At 48.3% G+C, this 16,363-nt stretch overlaps 1 protein-coding gene across 2 annotated transcripts in view; it reads right to left on the bottom strand.

The window, feature by feature from the left end:
* Positions 1-16,363, bottom strand: part of GPC4 (glypican 4) — a 65,794-nt gene that overhangs the window by 30,533 nt on the left and 18,898 nt on the right. For both annotated transcript variants that reach the window (XM_061446268.1, XM_061446269.1), the window contains exon 2: positions 6,918-7,076. In XM_061446268.1, coding sequence (XP_061302252.1) covers positions 6,918-7,076 — 159 coding nt within the window. The remainder of the gene's footprint in view (positions 1-6,917; positions 7,077-16,363) is intronic.

Below are 16,363 nucleotides of genomic sequence, written 5' to 3'. Positions count from 1 at the left end.
CTCCCTGAGCAGCAGGTTCATCAGTCCCAGCTCTTCCATCCTCACGACCACAACTCAACTTCCCCAACACACCTCCCCTGCTGCTGCTTCTCTTCCCTCTGTTTGCTTGCTCGTGCCTCCACTCCCCCCCCCCCCCATGTCTTATTTTCACTGCACCCATTCCTCCATCTCAACTGACTTTTCAAACACATGGACTCTCCCTCAGCTGCTTTAGCCTGCTGACCCGCATCCATAACACACCAAATTCCCACCCCAAACAGCAAACATCTCCTGCAAAACCTGAAAGTGAGCTCCTTCAGGTTGCCTCCTGCATACCCCCGATTCAGAGGAGCTTTCTGGGACACTCAGACATTTCACACATACATATTTCTCCAAGCCTCCCTTCCTCCGGCTGTTGAAGAGCTTGAGGAGAACCTGTGCTGCTGAACAGTGGGGCTTCCTTGCTCCCGTTACCTCAGTTCCCCTCATCTCCTCACCTTTGCACGCAGAGCTCCCGTAGCTAGGGCCACCTCTCTTATTCATACATCCAGCATGCAAACAGCCAAATGCTAAGACATTACAGTACCTTTAACACTAATGCAATCACTCCAGCTCTGCACTGGTGGGTTATCACCAAGCCTACTACAAGAGCCCAAACCACCACCAAATCAAAGGGCACAGAATCATAGAATAGTCAGGGCTGGAAAGGACCTTAAGATCATCCAGTTCCACCCCCCCTGCCGTGGGCAGGGACACCTCACACTAAACCATGGCACCCAAGGCTTTGTCCAACCTGGCCTTGAACACTGCCAGGGATGGAGCATTCACAACCTCCCTGGGCAACCCATTCCAGTGCCTCACCACCCTTAAAGTAAAGAACATCATCCAGGGGACCCCAGGACTACACAAGCAATCCCAGCTTGCACATAGAGGCGGCTCCTATGTGCAGGAAAGAGGAAGAGAGAGTTAATTTTAAACAGACAAACAATGGCTCATTGACTGGTTGACAGCAATTAGTAACCAGAGAGCACCGAGCATGTTTCCTGTAGCCATGTCTAAAGCAAGCTGCCCTCATCTTGGCTTTTGGAACAGAATAACCCAAAAGAGCAGTTTACCTGTGATCTGAACAGCTTGGACCTGAGATGGCAGAAGACTGATCCCTCCAAGCCCATACACAAAGTGGGTTTGCCCATTGCTGAAGCCGTTGCCCAGTTACAAAACCCCAGACTTCGGTTTCCTTCAGCCCGCTCCTAAACCTACAGGGCAGGACCCCCCACCCCACATCCTCCTTTGAGATCTCCTCCTGCTGAGATAACCTGACCTCAGCATCTTCCCACATCTTCCAAACCAGCAGCCTGGTCCCCATCACTGTTGCGTAAGCATCACCCTTCTCAGTGAACAGGGCTAAAACTCACAGTGGTTTACAAACCTCCTTAAAAACCTCCAGATGGAGAGGAGCCACTTACACAAAAACAAAGAATAACCAAACTTCCAGGCAGAGCCAGCAGACAATGTGCTTCATTATTGCTGCAGAGAGTGGGAAAGCACAAACAAAAGCCCACAAGTGGGATTTACTAAAGGAAGTGTGTTGGTGGTTGCTCCCTCCTGCTTCCCCTAAACCACTCCATCCCTACCCCGGGTAAGCACAGGTCTGACCCCAAGCCTGAAGGACGAGATCTCAGCAATTGCTTCTTCAACAACATCATGTTCTGTGCTGGTTGGTATGAAGTTTGGTGCCTGGAGAGGGAACAACAAGGCCATGCCTTCATTTAGACATGAGTGCCAGCAGATAGACAAAACCACTCTATTGTTTCTGTGTTAAAGATGCAGTTGTCACCAGCATGCACACCAGAGGATGGGTTGTAACGGCAGAGCTCTCTCCACAACACAGATTGATGCAGGAGCAGGAACACCACACAGCAAGCATCAAAGGTCCAGCAGGTCTCCACTCTCAGGGTCCCTGTGCTCGGAGAAGCCGTGGCTGCCCCATCCCTGGCAGTGTTCAAGGCCAGGTTGGACACAGGGGCTTGGAGCAAGCTGCTCCAGTGGAAGGGGTCCCTGCCCGTGGCAGGGGTTGGAGCTGGAGGAGCTTTAAGATCCCTTCCAACCCAAACCAGGCTGGGGTTCTGTGATTTACCTGCAGAGGTCAGAATCAACCCCTCAGTCCTGGGCGCCACGGGCACGGGGTGCTCTGGCACAGGAGCAGGATGAGGCCCCAGGTCTCTGCTCTTGCAGGCAGTTTCCAATCCGAAAGTTAATGCGAGATGAAGGTCCCCAAAGGGCAGTTATTTCGGTGAGGCAGAGCGCCCCGATGCTCTGCCAAATTCTAACTATAGGAGCAGCAGGCTGGGCACCTGCAGGGCTCATCTGTCACCATTTGCCTCCGCACTGCCTGCGGGGAGGAGACCAGGAAAAGCTTTCCCTGGTCCCTTCTGTCTCATTCCCTGCCCTGTGTCCCACTGTCCCGGCACACCTTCCTGCTAACTCCCACCTGGAGGCAGCGGCTGGAAGCCAGGGGTTATCTGAACAACAAAAATTACACTCAGAAATGAGGTTCTAGAGGGGTGTTGTTCCCCACTTTCAGCAGCTTTGAAGGTATTTGGCCAATGCCTCCCATGACCCATCACTGAGATTCAACCACATGCCAGTAGCGGAAGCAATTCATGCACCCAGGAGTAACATAGGACTCACAGTCAAAGATAAAGGGCACCCTTTAAAGGGGATGCTTTAAAGATGCATGGCATGATTGTGCTTTATACCTATTTGATTTGTGGCCACTGCACCCAATACAAACACGGGGCCCATGGACAGGAGTCCCTTCCAGGCCCTCTGCCTGGTCCCCGCACAGAACAGGGGTGGGTGCACCATGGTCTTGGGGACCCCAGGCTGCTTCCACCGCTTGGATTTGGTTTCGTTCCGCTCATCGCCCTGAAGGGGTTTCGTTTTACACTTCCGTATTTGCTTTATCTTAAATGCTAATGGAAAAGTCAGGGTGAGCAGATCAGAAACAAGACTCTTGGCATTCAATAGCTTCCCAGATGCTGGCTCAAGCTGTATGGTTTTGTACAAATCCCGCTGTCGCTTGGGCATTGGGAACACTAAAAACTATTGCCAAACCAGCTCACATTCACCTCCTGTACATATCCCATACAAGGGCTGCAGAACCTCGCTTGCCTTTCCTAAATCCAGAGTGCACAGAAGAAAGGGACAAGACTTGGGTTAAGAGCAACAGCAAAAGCCCTTGTAAAACACAGGAGCAGGGAATGAGCAGCCACTGGACTCGGCAGTTCCTCTGCTCACTAGGGCTTGGGCTCTGCCTTCCCAATCACTGCAAGCAGCCTACAAACCAGACCATTTCTGCCCCCAGAAAAGGCCTGGCACAACAGTCGTGTTCCAAGAGATCCAGGAGGTGTCTTTAATAAGAAAAAAAACCTAAGAAAGCTTATCCAGGAAGCAACAGAACAGCGGAAACGCTGCGGAAGAGTTATGAGCTATGTCCTGTCCCTGCTCCAATTCCTCAAAACAGCTGAGCAATTTCCCCAAAGCACTGCTTGGCCAGCACAGCCCCTGGCATGGAAAACTTTAGCCTGAAAGGGCAAAAGAGGTGAAAGTTCGAGTTTAATAAATGGGACCGAGCATTTAAGCAGCCTCAATGTCACCATTAATCCTACTAATGTTATTAACCTGGGAGAGGGAAGGGGAGGGCACCGCCTGGTGAAGATGAGACAAGCCAAAGGGGAAGAAAAACCCCAAAGCAAGAAGTGTGGTGTGGGGGGTATGCTTCAAGCCCTGACTGTTGTAGCTGCTTCTGTGGCACGAGATGTCACCACAGTCACACAGCTCTGGGGCTTTCCCAGGGCTCTCATTGTCAGAGGGAGATGCTAATTCCTCAATGAAGCCCATAAACATACCTGAGACCATGTACGCCATAAAACCCAGCAGATGCTCACTTCTAAAAACATCTTGCAGCGGGGAACCCAACAAGTCCCAAATGCTTTTCTTTATATCAGAAAAGCCTTCTTCCTCTTACTGCTGACGCTCTATACCTTACTGCCACACTAGAATCAGGCTAGTGGTTTAAATTACAAACAGGAGAACCCCCCAGGAGCATACACAGCTGTACTGTAAGCAAATATTTACACAGGCTATATAAGATATGGGACTCCAAAGCTTCAGTCTTCTCCTGGTGTCTGCAAAGCAAACACACACAAGAGGATCTGACGTTGTCACATTACGCATTAGGAGCCGAAATGACTTCTGGTCAGCCCTATGGGGATGGATAATCAGTAGCTTGCTCCATGCTTCCACTTAAGAAGAGATAATCCATTTCTGTATGGCTTTGGTGTCAGATCAGAGCGATTCTGGCAACGGTTCCAACGGCACACAGCGCTCCAGCAACAGCTGATTCAAACACTCCAAAAGCCACAGGGCATCCCAGCCTCCACCCAAAGGACTTCAACTGTCCTTCTGCAGCGGCAACTGCTGCAAAGGTCAAGCATATAATGGAGGCAGCACGGTTTTGTCTCTCCTCTCGACCTGAAGGTCAAGGCTGAGAGATTAACAGCCAGAGAACCCACAACAAACACCTCCAAAGAGCTGGAGGATGCAGTTTGCTGCTTGAGCTGCATCCTGCAGAGGCTCTTGGCAGCGTGGGGATGTGTCACCCTGCAAGAGGAGTGCTCATCCCACTTGCTGAGTGACCAGTCCATGGAATAGAATTTGGCGTCTGCAATAACTCGTCTTGCCTGCTCAGCCCCTCTACCCAGCTGCAATGCACTCCTTCCCACAGTGTGAGCACGCTGCACCAAGAAGTGTGGGAAGGATTACATTCAACAAGGAGGACCCAAACGTGCAAGGCAGAACCGATCGCGGTTGACCTGATGACCAACCACCAGGACTGAGGGAAGGAAACAGCACACCACAAGCAGCTGATCACTCAACAGCAGGCTCTTAAACAAACACAACTACCCAGGGCTCGGCACTCCAAAGCTGCTATGGAAGAGTCTGACCTCAGAGGGAAGGCTCCTCAACCTGCCCAGCCACCAGCATGAGTGCTGCTGATGGAGGCGTGCCTTCAGCCTCCAGGTGACTGGGCTGGAAGGAGAGAAGCAGGAGTGATTCAGTCTTCCAAGAGGTAAATGATGGAGGACAGTAATCAGTTAATCGCTGCTTCCAGCCCAGGTAAGATTAAAAACTCCCTAAATCAGCTTTGTCTGCAGCAAATGAAGATTCAGATCTGATATTAGCAAACGTTCAAAGACGGAGCCATTAGGCTTTGGGACTAGGTTGAGGAGGTTGTTAATTCTCCTTCATTACTTTTGTACAGGGCAGAGAAACACCCTGCAGGGACAGGCTAGGCCCAGTAAATTCAGCTTCTGGGAATAGGATCACACCATCCCCTTCCGGATTTGCCTCCCAAGGACTCCCAGGGCCAAGATGAGGCTAAGGCCAGCACAGGGAAAGCTGTGAGGGGCAGACAGCAAACAAAACGCAGCCCTGCAGCCATCTCTCGCCCTACAAACAGGCAGCCACACCTCGCCGTGTGTCTGCACCACGTCAGGGCTGCTAAGACACTGCACCCTGCACGCATGCTTTGTTTTCAAGGCAGCATTTCAAAAAGCTCCGTCGTTCATTTAAGGTGAAGCAGATGCTGCTCCTCTGGTCTCTTTGAAAGGGCTTATCTATGGGCTGGATTTCATTAAGTGTCTTGTACTGCATTTAATAAGCTTGCAAGTCTAGACACTTTGGTTTTCTCTCTATCACCCCTTTGGTGTACCAGCAGGTAGAGACAACAGAGGTTAAGAGGGAAATATTTAGCTTGCAGATTTAGATGCTATCAAGACGATTGCATCATTCCACTGTGACTCACTGCCATTTCATACCCAGAGACTTTCTCACTTACCCTTTTGAAAGAAAGAGGCTGCTACCTGCTGCAGTCAGGTAGAGGGGGGTCTCTGGGAGGTTTCAAGGCACAGATTTTGCAATATTAATAGCAAATCCATCTTGAACTAATGACCGAACGAGGGAGAAGAACATCCAGAGACGCTGTGCGGTGGCATCTCCCTCTACTACCAGACAACGATGATGATGTACAAGCAGAACAATCTCAGCAACCCAGTCCACCTGACCTGTCAGGTATTACCATGCACCAGTGTGTCATCCCCCAGCCAACGAGGACAACCCAGGCAGGAGCCTGATGCTCTGCTCCTCCTACAGGGGCATGCCAAGGTGCTGGGGCTGCAGTGATTGGAGACACCAAGGGAACTGCCACAACCAAGAGCTGAGCAGCGAAACCAAGAGATGCTGCTCAGACCTCAGATGGGTACAAGCCCTATGGAGACCCAGTCTGACCGGACACTGCTGTGGATCAGAGGACAATACTGGGACCAGGCATTTGCTTATCAGTCAGCAATAAATGCCAGTCAAAGGATGGGAACTCAGCAGAGACTTTGTTCGTTCTCCTTCTGACCCTGCATCACACTTGAACCCTTGGCCTCCTCACAAAACCAGCTCTGTACTTAATCTGCTGCTCTGCTGAGCCCCAAAGGCTATGTGAGATGGATACAAATCCTGCTGGTTCATAACATGCTGGGGAAGATCAGCATTTTTGCGGATCGGGGCCGGAGATGTGCACGTTACAATTACACACACTGCGGGGATGTACCAACAAAACTCACTGCAAGCTTGTATTGAGAGCAAAATGGTTTTTCAAGCGATTAATCAGAAGGAAAGATCTTTGGGAAACAAAGAGCCATAATCAGCAAATACTTCTCTCTCATGGGATTGCAAAACAAGGCAGGCTCTGCCCTCCGAGCCACGAGTCATGAACTTTCCCAGCGAACGGGAGGCAGAGCAGAACAACTGCACAGGCAACAACAGGATGAGGGTTTTCTTACATCTGATCCCAAGGAAAGCAAGTTCAAGGTCTCCGCACTTACCATCAAACTTCTTGTAGCGGGAACTGAACATGGTTTGTAGGTGATTGCTAAGCTCCACAACGGCGTTCCTGAAGTCGTGTTTACTCTGCTGGCTGTACTTCTCCTCCATCTCTTGGGAGCAGCACGTGTAGCCTTGTGAGCAAACTTTCAAATGGTCACCTGAAAAGCAGGGAAGAAAAGACCCCAAATTAGAAGGATTCTCTATGCAAAGAGGTCAGCTTGCGAGGCACGGGGAGCGAGGACCAACAGCACCATCCCCTTCCAAGGAGACCTCCCCTCACTGCGAGCGCTGCACTGGGCATATCAAAACCTGGTCCTGTAGAACTTTATAGCAACACACGTAAATAAGACCTGGTCTTTCTGCAAGAACATTAAAAAGTGGCCTCCTATTTATTCAGTTAATAAATGGAATAAACACATACTCATCTCGCACAGTATAATTTGAAGATCCAGCAAATTGACCTGTATATTCTTCGATATCTACCAGGAAATTTTTGCTGAGTATTTTAATTACTTCCAATTCACTCGGTTCACACACAACACAGCATCAATGCCAGCAGCTTTTTTTGTACAGATAAATCCTTTCTTCTTCACCTCCAGTTACCACAGGAGGAGTCATCTCTCAGAAGCACAGTTATCACCAATACTAAAATACACTTGGTTTATGCTACAGCTCATTAATGCTACAGCATTATCTTTCCCAGCTCCCAATTTGACAGTTTTCTGTCATCATCCTGCATGAAACCAGGGGGTTGGTTTTGGAAAATTCTTTCCTTCACCCTGAAGGATGATTCTGTCCTAAGAGTTATCTGGCCCAAGATGGCTTGGTCAGAGCCATCATCAAGTGGTTCAGTTATCTACCATAGCTCCGTTACAAACTTTCACAGGCAATCTGGACACAGGATCTGGCCCCACATCATTTGCTTTTAAAGCATCTCGCTGCAGTGTGGGATGAAGCTGCTTCTAGCACCACCAACAAAATGCTGCCGTTGAGTTTGGTGGGCCAAGATAAACTCTTCCCATTGCAATCCTCGGCTCCAGCTTCTCTGGCAGGTCCCACAAAGCAGCGGCACCACCGTGGGCTGACACTAAACTGGTTCAGTCTTGGGCAAACTGTGCAAATCTTTGTCAACTCTGAAGATCCAATCAAAACAAGCAGTTAACATGAGAAACTCATCCTTCCAAGTCAGATGGTATTTTAGATGACACAGCCTACATGTAAGCTGCTGCCTTCTCTTCCAGTTTCACACCCCGCTGCCAAACCTTATCCTCCATCCCGAGAAAGCAGATGGAGGAGCAAAGGCTCTTCCCTACCTGCTCACACCCTGAAAGCCACCAACAACCACCACCAAGATTCAGGGACTCATGGCAAGCGCAAAGCAAACCACCTCTTCTCAACAGAGCTGTGAACCGTGCGCTTACTAAAGAGCATCCAAAGTGGGTTTAGAGAAACAAAAGCTGGGTTTGCACAGTGCAAATCAAAGCCTACCCATGCCTAACAGTTGTTTCTCTGCCTGCCTTGTGCCAGACCTCATACCAACATCATTTACCCAGCTATTGAACTTCTGCATCACTTTGCTTTGATTTCCAGCCCAGAAATAGTGGTATCGCTCCTTTCAAACACTTAAGGACCATTTTAAAATGAGCTATGCATACTGTTATATCTATAAATATATATAGAATTCCTAAGAACCTCTCCTCCTAAATCTATTTTCCTCTTGTGCTATGGGGTTGGCTTGTTTTCCCTTGTGTTACAGAGACCTTGACCGACAGATAACTCTGCCACAGCTAATTTATTGCACAAGACCATCCGCTGCTCTTGAGTTACAGAAAGCTCAGGGTCTGTTACAGGAAACAGCACCACTTGGGCACAGCCTTCAGAAAACACAGAAAAAGCTCACCATCTCCTTACGGATACATTTTCCTCCCACGGATACTATTCCTTTCCACCTCAGAGGAGCACCTCCAGAAGCAAATGCACAGCATTAAGGGGAGCAGCATGGAGGGATGTGGCTCTATTTAGCTTGACACGGCATTGAGAGAGGAAGAGGCAGATTTTCAGAGCCTGACCACCAAATCCCTCCTGGAATATACCCGGAGTGAGCCTGCCTTACTAGCAAGCATTACAAAGGGAAAATGCCCAAGCACCACAGCTTTAGTTCAATACAGGACTACGGCTCTTTGACGCAATGGGAAATGAAGAGCAGTGGAGTCATAACTTCAGCTAGAATGACAGCTAGTTTTGAGGTGTCAAAATAATTCCGTTTCAAAGCTCTTGTCATGGTTTGGGGTTGATTTTTTCCTGTGTTTCCTATGGGGGGAGTATGCTGGAAATACATTTTACAGACTCAGTCCTATTGCCATGAATTACGCCTGCCTTTGATGGTTAAACTCGCATACTTCCCATTCTTTTGTGTTGGAGTGGTAAGCCTCTACCCTACTTGGCAAATTCAAACCTACTGATAGCACATTACACTTATTACACTGGCAACTTCTCAAGTTCTTCACAGATGCCCTGGGCTCCCCGAAACAATTGTTTTTAACAACTACTCCATTTATTTATGGCGAAAAATACAAAAGCCCCATGCACTTCACAAATACAATTACAGTTTTATATCTATTTATACCATTAAACTAAAGTTACCAGGCACCTAATGTTACAAACAAAATCCTTTCTCTTTGATCCCCCTCCTCCCTGATTTGCACGGTGCCTCCCCAGGACACACATGCAAAGCCAAGCCAAGAGAGCACTACTGATAGTAAATCAAGCTTGCACAGACCCCATTTGGTTGATCATTAAGAAATTATGCTCCAAAATGCAACTCAGAAATTCAAAAATGAATGACCAAGCAATCTAATTATGGAAGATATTTCTCAGTCATGTCAGCACTATGTGGTCTTGGCTCGTGATCAAGAATTAGCTCTGTCTGGAGCCCAGGAGCTCCGGCTACTCAGTGCTAATCATAGAAGATGCACTGTGCTACCCGGTGTTAAAAACCAGAATGTTTAGGGCTATGGGCTGCTTTTCTTACAGTTTTCTTATGCCACAGTAGGAGACATCAATGGAAAGTCACTCAAAGACACTGGGGGCTCCAGTTTTCCCACGGGAAGGGTTGTCCTTAGCACCTCCACATCCCTGAGAACATATCCTCACTTTAGCAGAGCAACAGGCACTGACACAGCTTGTGAGAAGTCATGTCTAGCCTTTGTTGTGCATCAGTTAACAGAGCTCATCTGGTCAGCATCCATCCACAGGACTTGCCCCACGCCTGAGTTTGCAGGGAGAGCAACACACCATCCCATCGCCTGCCCGGGTGATGGATCCATCACCTGCCCCTGCGGTGAGCGGCTGTGGTCTTGGGAACTGCTTATGCCTCCAAGAACAGACCCCAGACAGCTTCAAAACACAAAGTGCTACAACCACGGTCTGCAGGGGAATGAAAGCCATGAAGCAGCTGCTGCCAATGGTCCACGTGAGCACAGACCAGTCACACACAGAAAACACTGATCCAGAGCCAAGACCAAAGACAACGTTCTTCATCTTTCCAGTCAACTCCTCTATGGAAAAGGAGTGAAAACCAGGTTATTTAGTTCCACTGAAACAGAGCCCTAATGCTTATGTACATTATGTAAAGAACCCTCTTGGTGCACGCTCGCTGTCAAGGACACATTCGGCAACAATTATTTCCCGAGCTAAAACTCATCAAACAATGCCCATAGAAGGCAGCTCTTCATCTACTGTTGAGCGTTAAAGACTCATCAGCTTTTGTAATTTATCACCATGTGAGCACAGCAAAAATAAAACCCTGCCACAGCTTCCTTTCAAGTTAGGCTTCTTATTGAATTGTTTGGCAGGGTGTGCAATCATCACATCAGGGGCTGCATGGCAAAAAGAGCTTAAGTAGCAGAGAACGACTCCAAGTATCTACCACATATGCATACCGTGGCTGCAGCTTGCCACGGATTTGCAGCAGATCGTTCCCATGGCCTGTTGCAGCAAGCCTTTTCCTCTATTTTACACTACAGATGAACACAGGGAGAAAAAGGAGAGACCAAAATGACAGGAGAAGCCTGGCCAGTTAACAGCACACCTCTGGGGAACGGAGGTGGAGGTTTAAAGGTAGAAATGCAATGGTACACAGTGCTGCCATCGGTACAGCCAAGGAAATGCCCTCAGAAAGGTGATCTTGCAAAGTAATGATTTAAGCCATTGCAGAAGCACCGCTTTTAGCAGGCTCCGGGCACACAGAGTTTCCTCCCAATCAAGTAACTGTTTTGCAGTGTGTCAGAAACCAAGTTCTCATCGAGTCAGCACACGTGTACTGTGAACTCGGGGGCTCAATGGTCCCAAAAAGCAGTTCTCTTCACCCATTTCCCAAGACCTTTTCAGATGTTGTTTCTGGATGTCTAATGTGGCTTCCCAGCCTGCTTTGGCCAAGTTGATATTTTAGTGTATATACCTATATATACACCTGTATACACACCTATATATACCCAGCTGCAAAATAGCAGGAGTTCTTTACTGGGAGGCAGGGGTTAGACTCCTTTGCACAGTCTAGCCCTTCACTGCAGCTTGGTAACCAAGCCAAAAGTCATTTATCATCCGAGATGTCACTGCTGGACCGGGCTCCCATGTGAGTTAACAGCCTGGGTAAGCTGGGCTGATAGAGGAGCAGGAAGGGACCAGCGCCACCATTTAAGCCTTGTGCTCTGCCTCTTCCCTATAGAACACATGGGCTTGTGTCATCTTTAAGAGTTTTATGACTTCCTCTGAACCAACTACCAAAGGAATCCTGGACTGTAATGCTGGGCTCTAATCCGATTTCACACTAGACTTGCCTTCTAATTATCACAGAATATTAGGCTTCCACCCATCATATATAATTGACATGCTACCGAGGCTTTACAAAACCCCCAACAAAGATGACAAGAAACACTAGCATCACCCCTGAGCACAGCTCCACTGCTCCAGCCCCACATTAACAAGGGGTGAGAAGAAGAAAGGGAAGCGTGAGCTTGTGATTGACTCCAGCAGAGTCATCGAGACAGACAAGGCTGCTGAACCATCCACCCAATCCGATCACCTTTAATTACACCCAAAATACCAAAACCAGCTCAGTTTTCCTGGCTACAAAAGGAGCTGGGCATGCTCAGCATCTCTGGGAATGGACTGTGAGCTCGGTGCTGCTGTAACCCTACAGATCATCAGCACAAACATAACAGACCCTGTCCCCCAGGCAAGGCTGGGTCTCCCTAACCACTCCTTTCATTGCTTGTAGAAGAGAAGCATACCTGCTAATGAAGAGCACTATAAAAACGCAGATAGCGAGTGCCTCAGCACATGCATCTTTTCATATGACATGAGACTAAGCTGCAAATGCCAAAGGGAGAAAAATAACCCGGCTCTGGTGTACACCACACACCCAAAGCGACCCTACTGCCTCCTCCCCAGTTGTCACACGTGCACACTGCCTCAAGGAGTGCTTTTTAGCCCAGCATGCCAGGAAGGAAGAGACGTAAAACAGCATTAAGGTTCTGCTAACAGAGGTGATGCACCCACCAAGAGCAGAGTGGGATGTTTCTAAGCAAACATCCTGCAAATGATGCAGTGCTGCTGGTACCCTCTGGTCAGAGCAGGTCAAACCAGGCTGGGACATTCGGAGCTGTATCTTCTTCAATGCTGCCAAGCACACGGTGGCATTCCCAGCCCAAAGCAATCTTTCTACTGCATGTTTCCAGAAGAATTGCTTTGTGCAGCATCCTCCCTACATCCATCCCCATCAGACACAAAATAACGTACCCCATTTTCAATGCAAATCATTTCCAAACCTGAACGCCACCATGACACAACCTGAGCCAGCTTTCCTTTCTTCCCTCCTCCAATATCTTCCATTACCATTGTGCTCTCAAACCCAAAAAGCACCAAAAGAGCACCCCACATACCCAAACCCAGGTCCTCGTCGTGGAAGTCAGCAGCCAGCATCGCCTTCCAGCCTGGCACAGCAGCTCCAGCCCTTCCACAGCCATGGAAGACCTGGTCCTCGATTCACCCATCAAGGATGCTCACCCCCACCCGCATCCCTTTTCTCCAAGCACCCAGGATTTTTTAAGCCAGAAGACGTCCACACGTGCACTCAGCTCCCAGAGCTGACTGGTAGGGTTATGGAAGTACCACAGTCTGGCAGCATGTGCCAGCGTGCAGCATATTTAACAGCCCACTCAATTAGCAGCCATTTTATAGAAATGGTTTATTTGCCTTATTAATGTTAAAGCCACTTGTTTCCCCTGCGCTTCCACTTGGGTTATTAATCAATGCACGTTTCAGCTCTTTGCTGATTACTCTAATGGCACAGAAAGCCTCCCCAGACTCACAGAGCAAGCATATATACTGAAGTTCCCTTTCCCCCCCCTCCAAACCTGTCAAGCAGTCAAAACACACTCTTTGATACCCAAACCAAAGTCCTTTCACCTACGCTTAACAACAGTGAACTATTTTCAGCCGAGCTTTACTGCGTCTGTTAACTCAGCTGCTAATCCATCTTGCAGGCGCAGGGAATGCCAGCGCGCACAATACCTCAGTGACATACCTCCCTTCAACACAACAAATAATCCTAATTATTTCCATGGCGTGCACCTACAGTTACTTAAAATACCGTACACAACCAAGGTCTGTCTGGCTTCTAGTTTTCCGTTTTGCTTTGTTGACAGCTTCGGGTTCCCAAATTTACTGCCAAGAGAGTCAGGGACTTAAGAGAACAAGAGAGATTTATATCCATGTGTGTACATTAAGCTAAACTCACATTAGGAACCTTAATTTTCTACTGGAAAGAGCAACTTAGGACACAAAGAGGGCTCTTGCCTTCCCCCCGCTCAAGTCCAAATTCCTACCACAAAGCTCGTCTTCGAGCTGATGACAGAGCCAGGTCCCTGAAGGACCAAGTCCAGGCAAATCCCACCCGTCGAGGCTGAGCAGAGTGATTTTGGGATATCCCTCCTGGGCAGGGGCAGACCAGGAAAGCCCTTCCTATGCTCCTAATGCAGCTCTTCACCTGAAGATGAAAGACAAAGGCCTGTCTCTGCTTCCTGCAGCACCCTGGAGAAGCATCACTGGTCAGCCAAGATCCCCTGCTCTCCCACTGTGGCTGTGGCAACAAGGAGGTTCAGGTGGAGACCCCCAATGACCAACCCCAAAAACCCTCTACAGCCCATCTGAGCCCTTTGCAGGTGATGTCCAAGCAAGGAGGATGCAGGATCTCACCTTCAGTAGGGTTTTTACGAGTTCATTTACAAGTTAAAACCCTGCTCACCTGAGGAAAAATACCATCACTGCTTCGTTTCCACAGCACAACCAACAATTTCCTTCCCAACAGGGTGGCCCGAAAACTGTGAGGTTTTACACCCAGGAAAAATATGCCATAATAGAGCATGCTTTCATTCCAACAAACAGGATATTGAGTCAATTAGTGGCACACCAAACACAAACCAGACAGATGAAGATAATGCACTTCTGCAAACATCAAAAGCGAGCCCAACCACACAAAGACCTGAATATACAAATAAGGTGAGGGAAAAATAATAATACTACACAATTAAACTTATTATTTATGCAAACCTGAAGACTAAAATAGCTCTGGTTAAGTAGAGGATCCTCCCTGGCTCTATCTAAGACACAAAGCTTTAATGAAAACCAAGAGTTGTTTCTTCATTAAAACACAAAACCAACCCCCCCTTCTTGACACTGCTGAGTGAGAACGTCGGAAATGCAAATGCTCTTTATTATCATCAAATTCTTGAGGCATGAAACAGTTTTCATAACATGTCTCTGCCTATATGCCCGATGTAAGAGGTGTTACACAACAGACAAGTTATGCTGAAGAGTAGCTTGGGGTTTTTCCACTCCTCTGGTGAGGAGGATGGATAACACAAGGCGCACAAATGACCCATCTCCGGGACAGTGAGGACAGGCAGTGCCCCTGTCCCTCCATCAGCCACCAAAGAGCAGCCGGAAAGCCCAATGCTGCCAGCAATTTTGGGCATACATAAAGGTAAAAATAAAGGCTATGATTAAAAAAGCCCCCAAGCCTGCACAGAGCCAGTGATCAGAATCCCTCAGAAACTGCCCAACAGATTTTACAGGGATAGCCCCCCCAAAAACATGCCACCAAGTATAAGCTCATGCAGTTAGGAGGAGGCAAAGAGAATCCACTGGGAACAGCACACAGAGAATTAGCGAAGCCTCGAGCACAAGGAACAGTAAACAGAACAGATCTGGCTGGGAGACAGTTACTTTCTTTATGAGACTTCTCATTTTTTTCCTCAAATTCCCCCTGAAGAAGGCAAAACAAAGCCAAAAATCTGCCTGGTTGGGGTTTGGTGGGTTTTTTTCCATAAACTTTCGGGCTATTTGCCCAAAAAGCAGCTTTTAACCAAACCGGATTCCACCACAAACACTGCCATTCAAACTGCAGTATTTTTCCTTCTTAACCACATTTTCTCCCTCCATTTTTGCTCCTTCTCCTTCGGGGAGGGACCCTCCACCTGGGATGCTCACACCACACACAGGCGAAGCAGGATACACGCCTCGCAACGGCTTTTCCAGTGGTGGTTTTTTTCCCCTTTTCAAACACAGCCAATTCCAGCCTCAATGCACAAAACCACGTTTCAGACACACACAGAGGTTTCTTGTGACACGCACCCAGGCTTACAGCCTTCTGCCAGCAGAGCGGTCATCTACTGGCAAAGCTCATAAAGCCCAACATGGCCAAGTAAAAGGTCCTGAAGAAGGTCAGGGCAATCCCAAGCACAGACATAGGCTTTAGTGGAAGGGGTCCTTGGAGCTGGATGAGCTTTAAGGTCCCTTCCAACCCAAACTAGGCTGGGGTTCTGTGATCTCCCCAGCTGAGACAACCCTCCCGAATGGCAAGGACCCCCGTCCCAGGGTGGTGCTGCAGTGGCCATGTGCTCAATGTCTCCAAATACCTCACCTTTCCCACCTCGCCAGCTACCAGGGACTTAACAGAAGGGAACTTTTCCTTCTTGCAAAACCCAAACCAAGCATGCACCAACGCTTCCATTGCCACGTTTTCTAAGAGCACCAGCAGGAATAGGAGTACTAAACCCATGTGAACCAGCAGCTACGACCCAAGCAAACATTTAACAAAGCCCCAAAAGCTAAAGATGTTTTCAATTCCTTTAATAAGAAACAAAGCTCATGAAATTCAGCCACAATTTCCTGTTTTCAACTCATAATAAAATTAAAAAACATAGCTCAGGCTTTATACAAACAATAATCTAATCTATAAACTGGAACACAAGAGAGATGTTAATTAACTTCCCCAGAGATTAATTCTCTATGGAGGGACCCAAAATAGGTACTGGAAAGTAGCCGGATGCTGTATTTGATCCGTAGGGATGCACTCCTTTACCCTGCATTGGGTGGTTTTGGG

The sequence above is a fragment of the Pezoporus flaviventris genome, unplaced genomic scaffold (assembly GCF_033815535.1).
Source record: "Pezoporus flaviventris isolate CSIRO_AGI_PZ_B2104156 unplaced genomic scaffold, CSIRO_AGI_Pfla_v1 ptg000005l, whole genome shotgun sequence".
Taxonomy (NCBI): Eukaryota; Metazoa; Chordata; class Aves; order Psittaciformes; family Psittacidae; genus Pezoporus; species Pezoporus flaviventris.
This window is presented reverse-complemented; position numbering and strand designations above follow the sequence as displayed.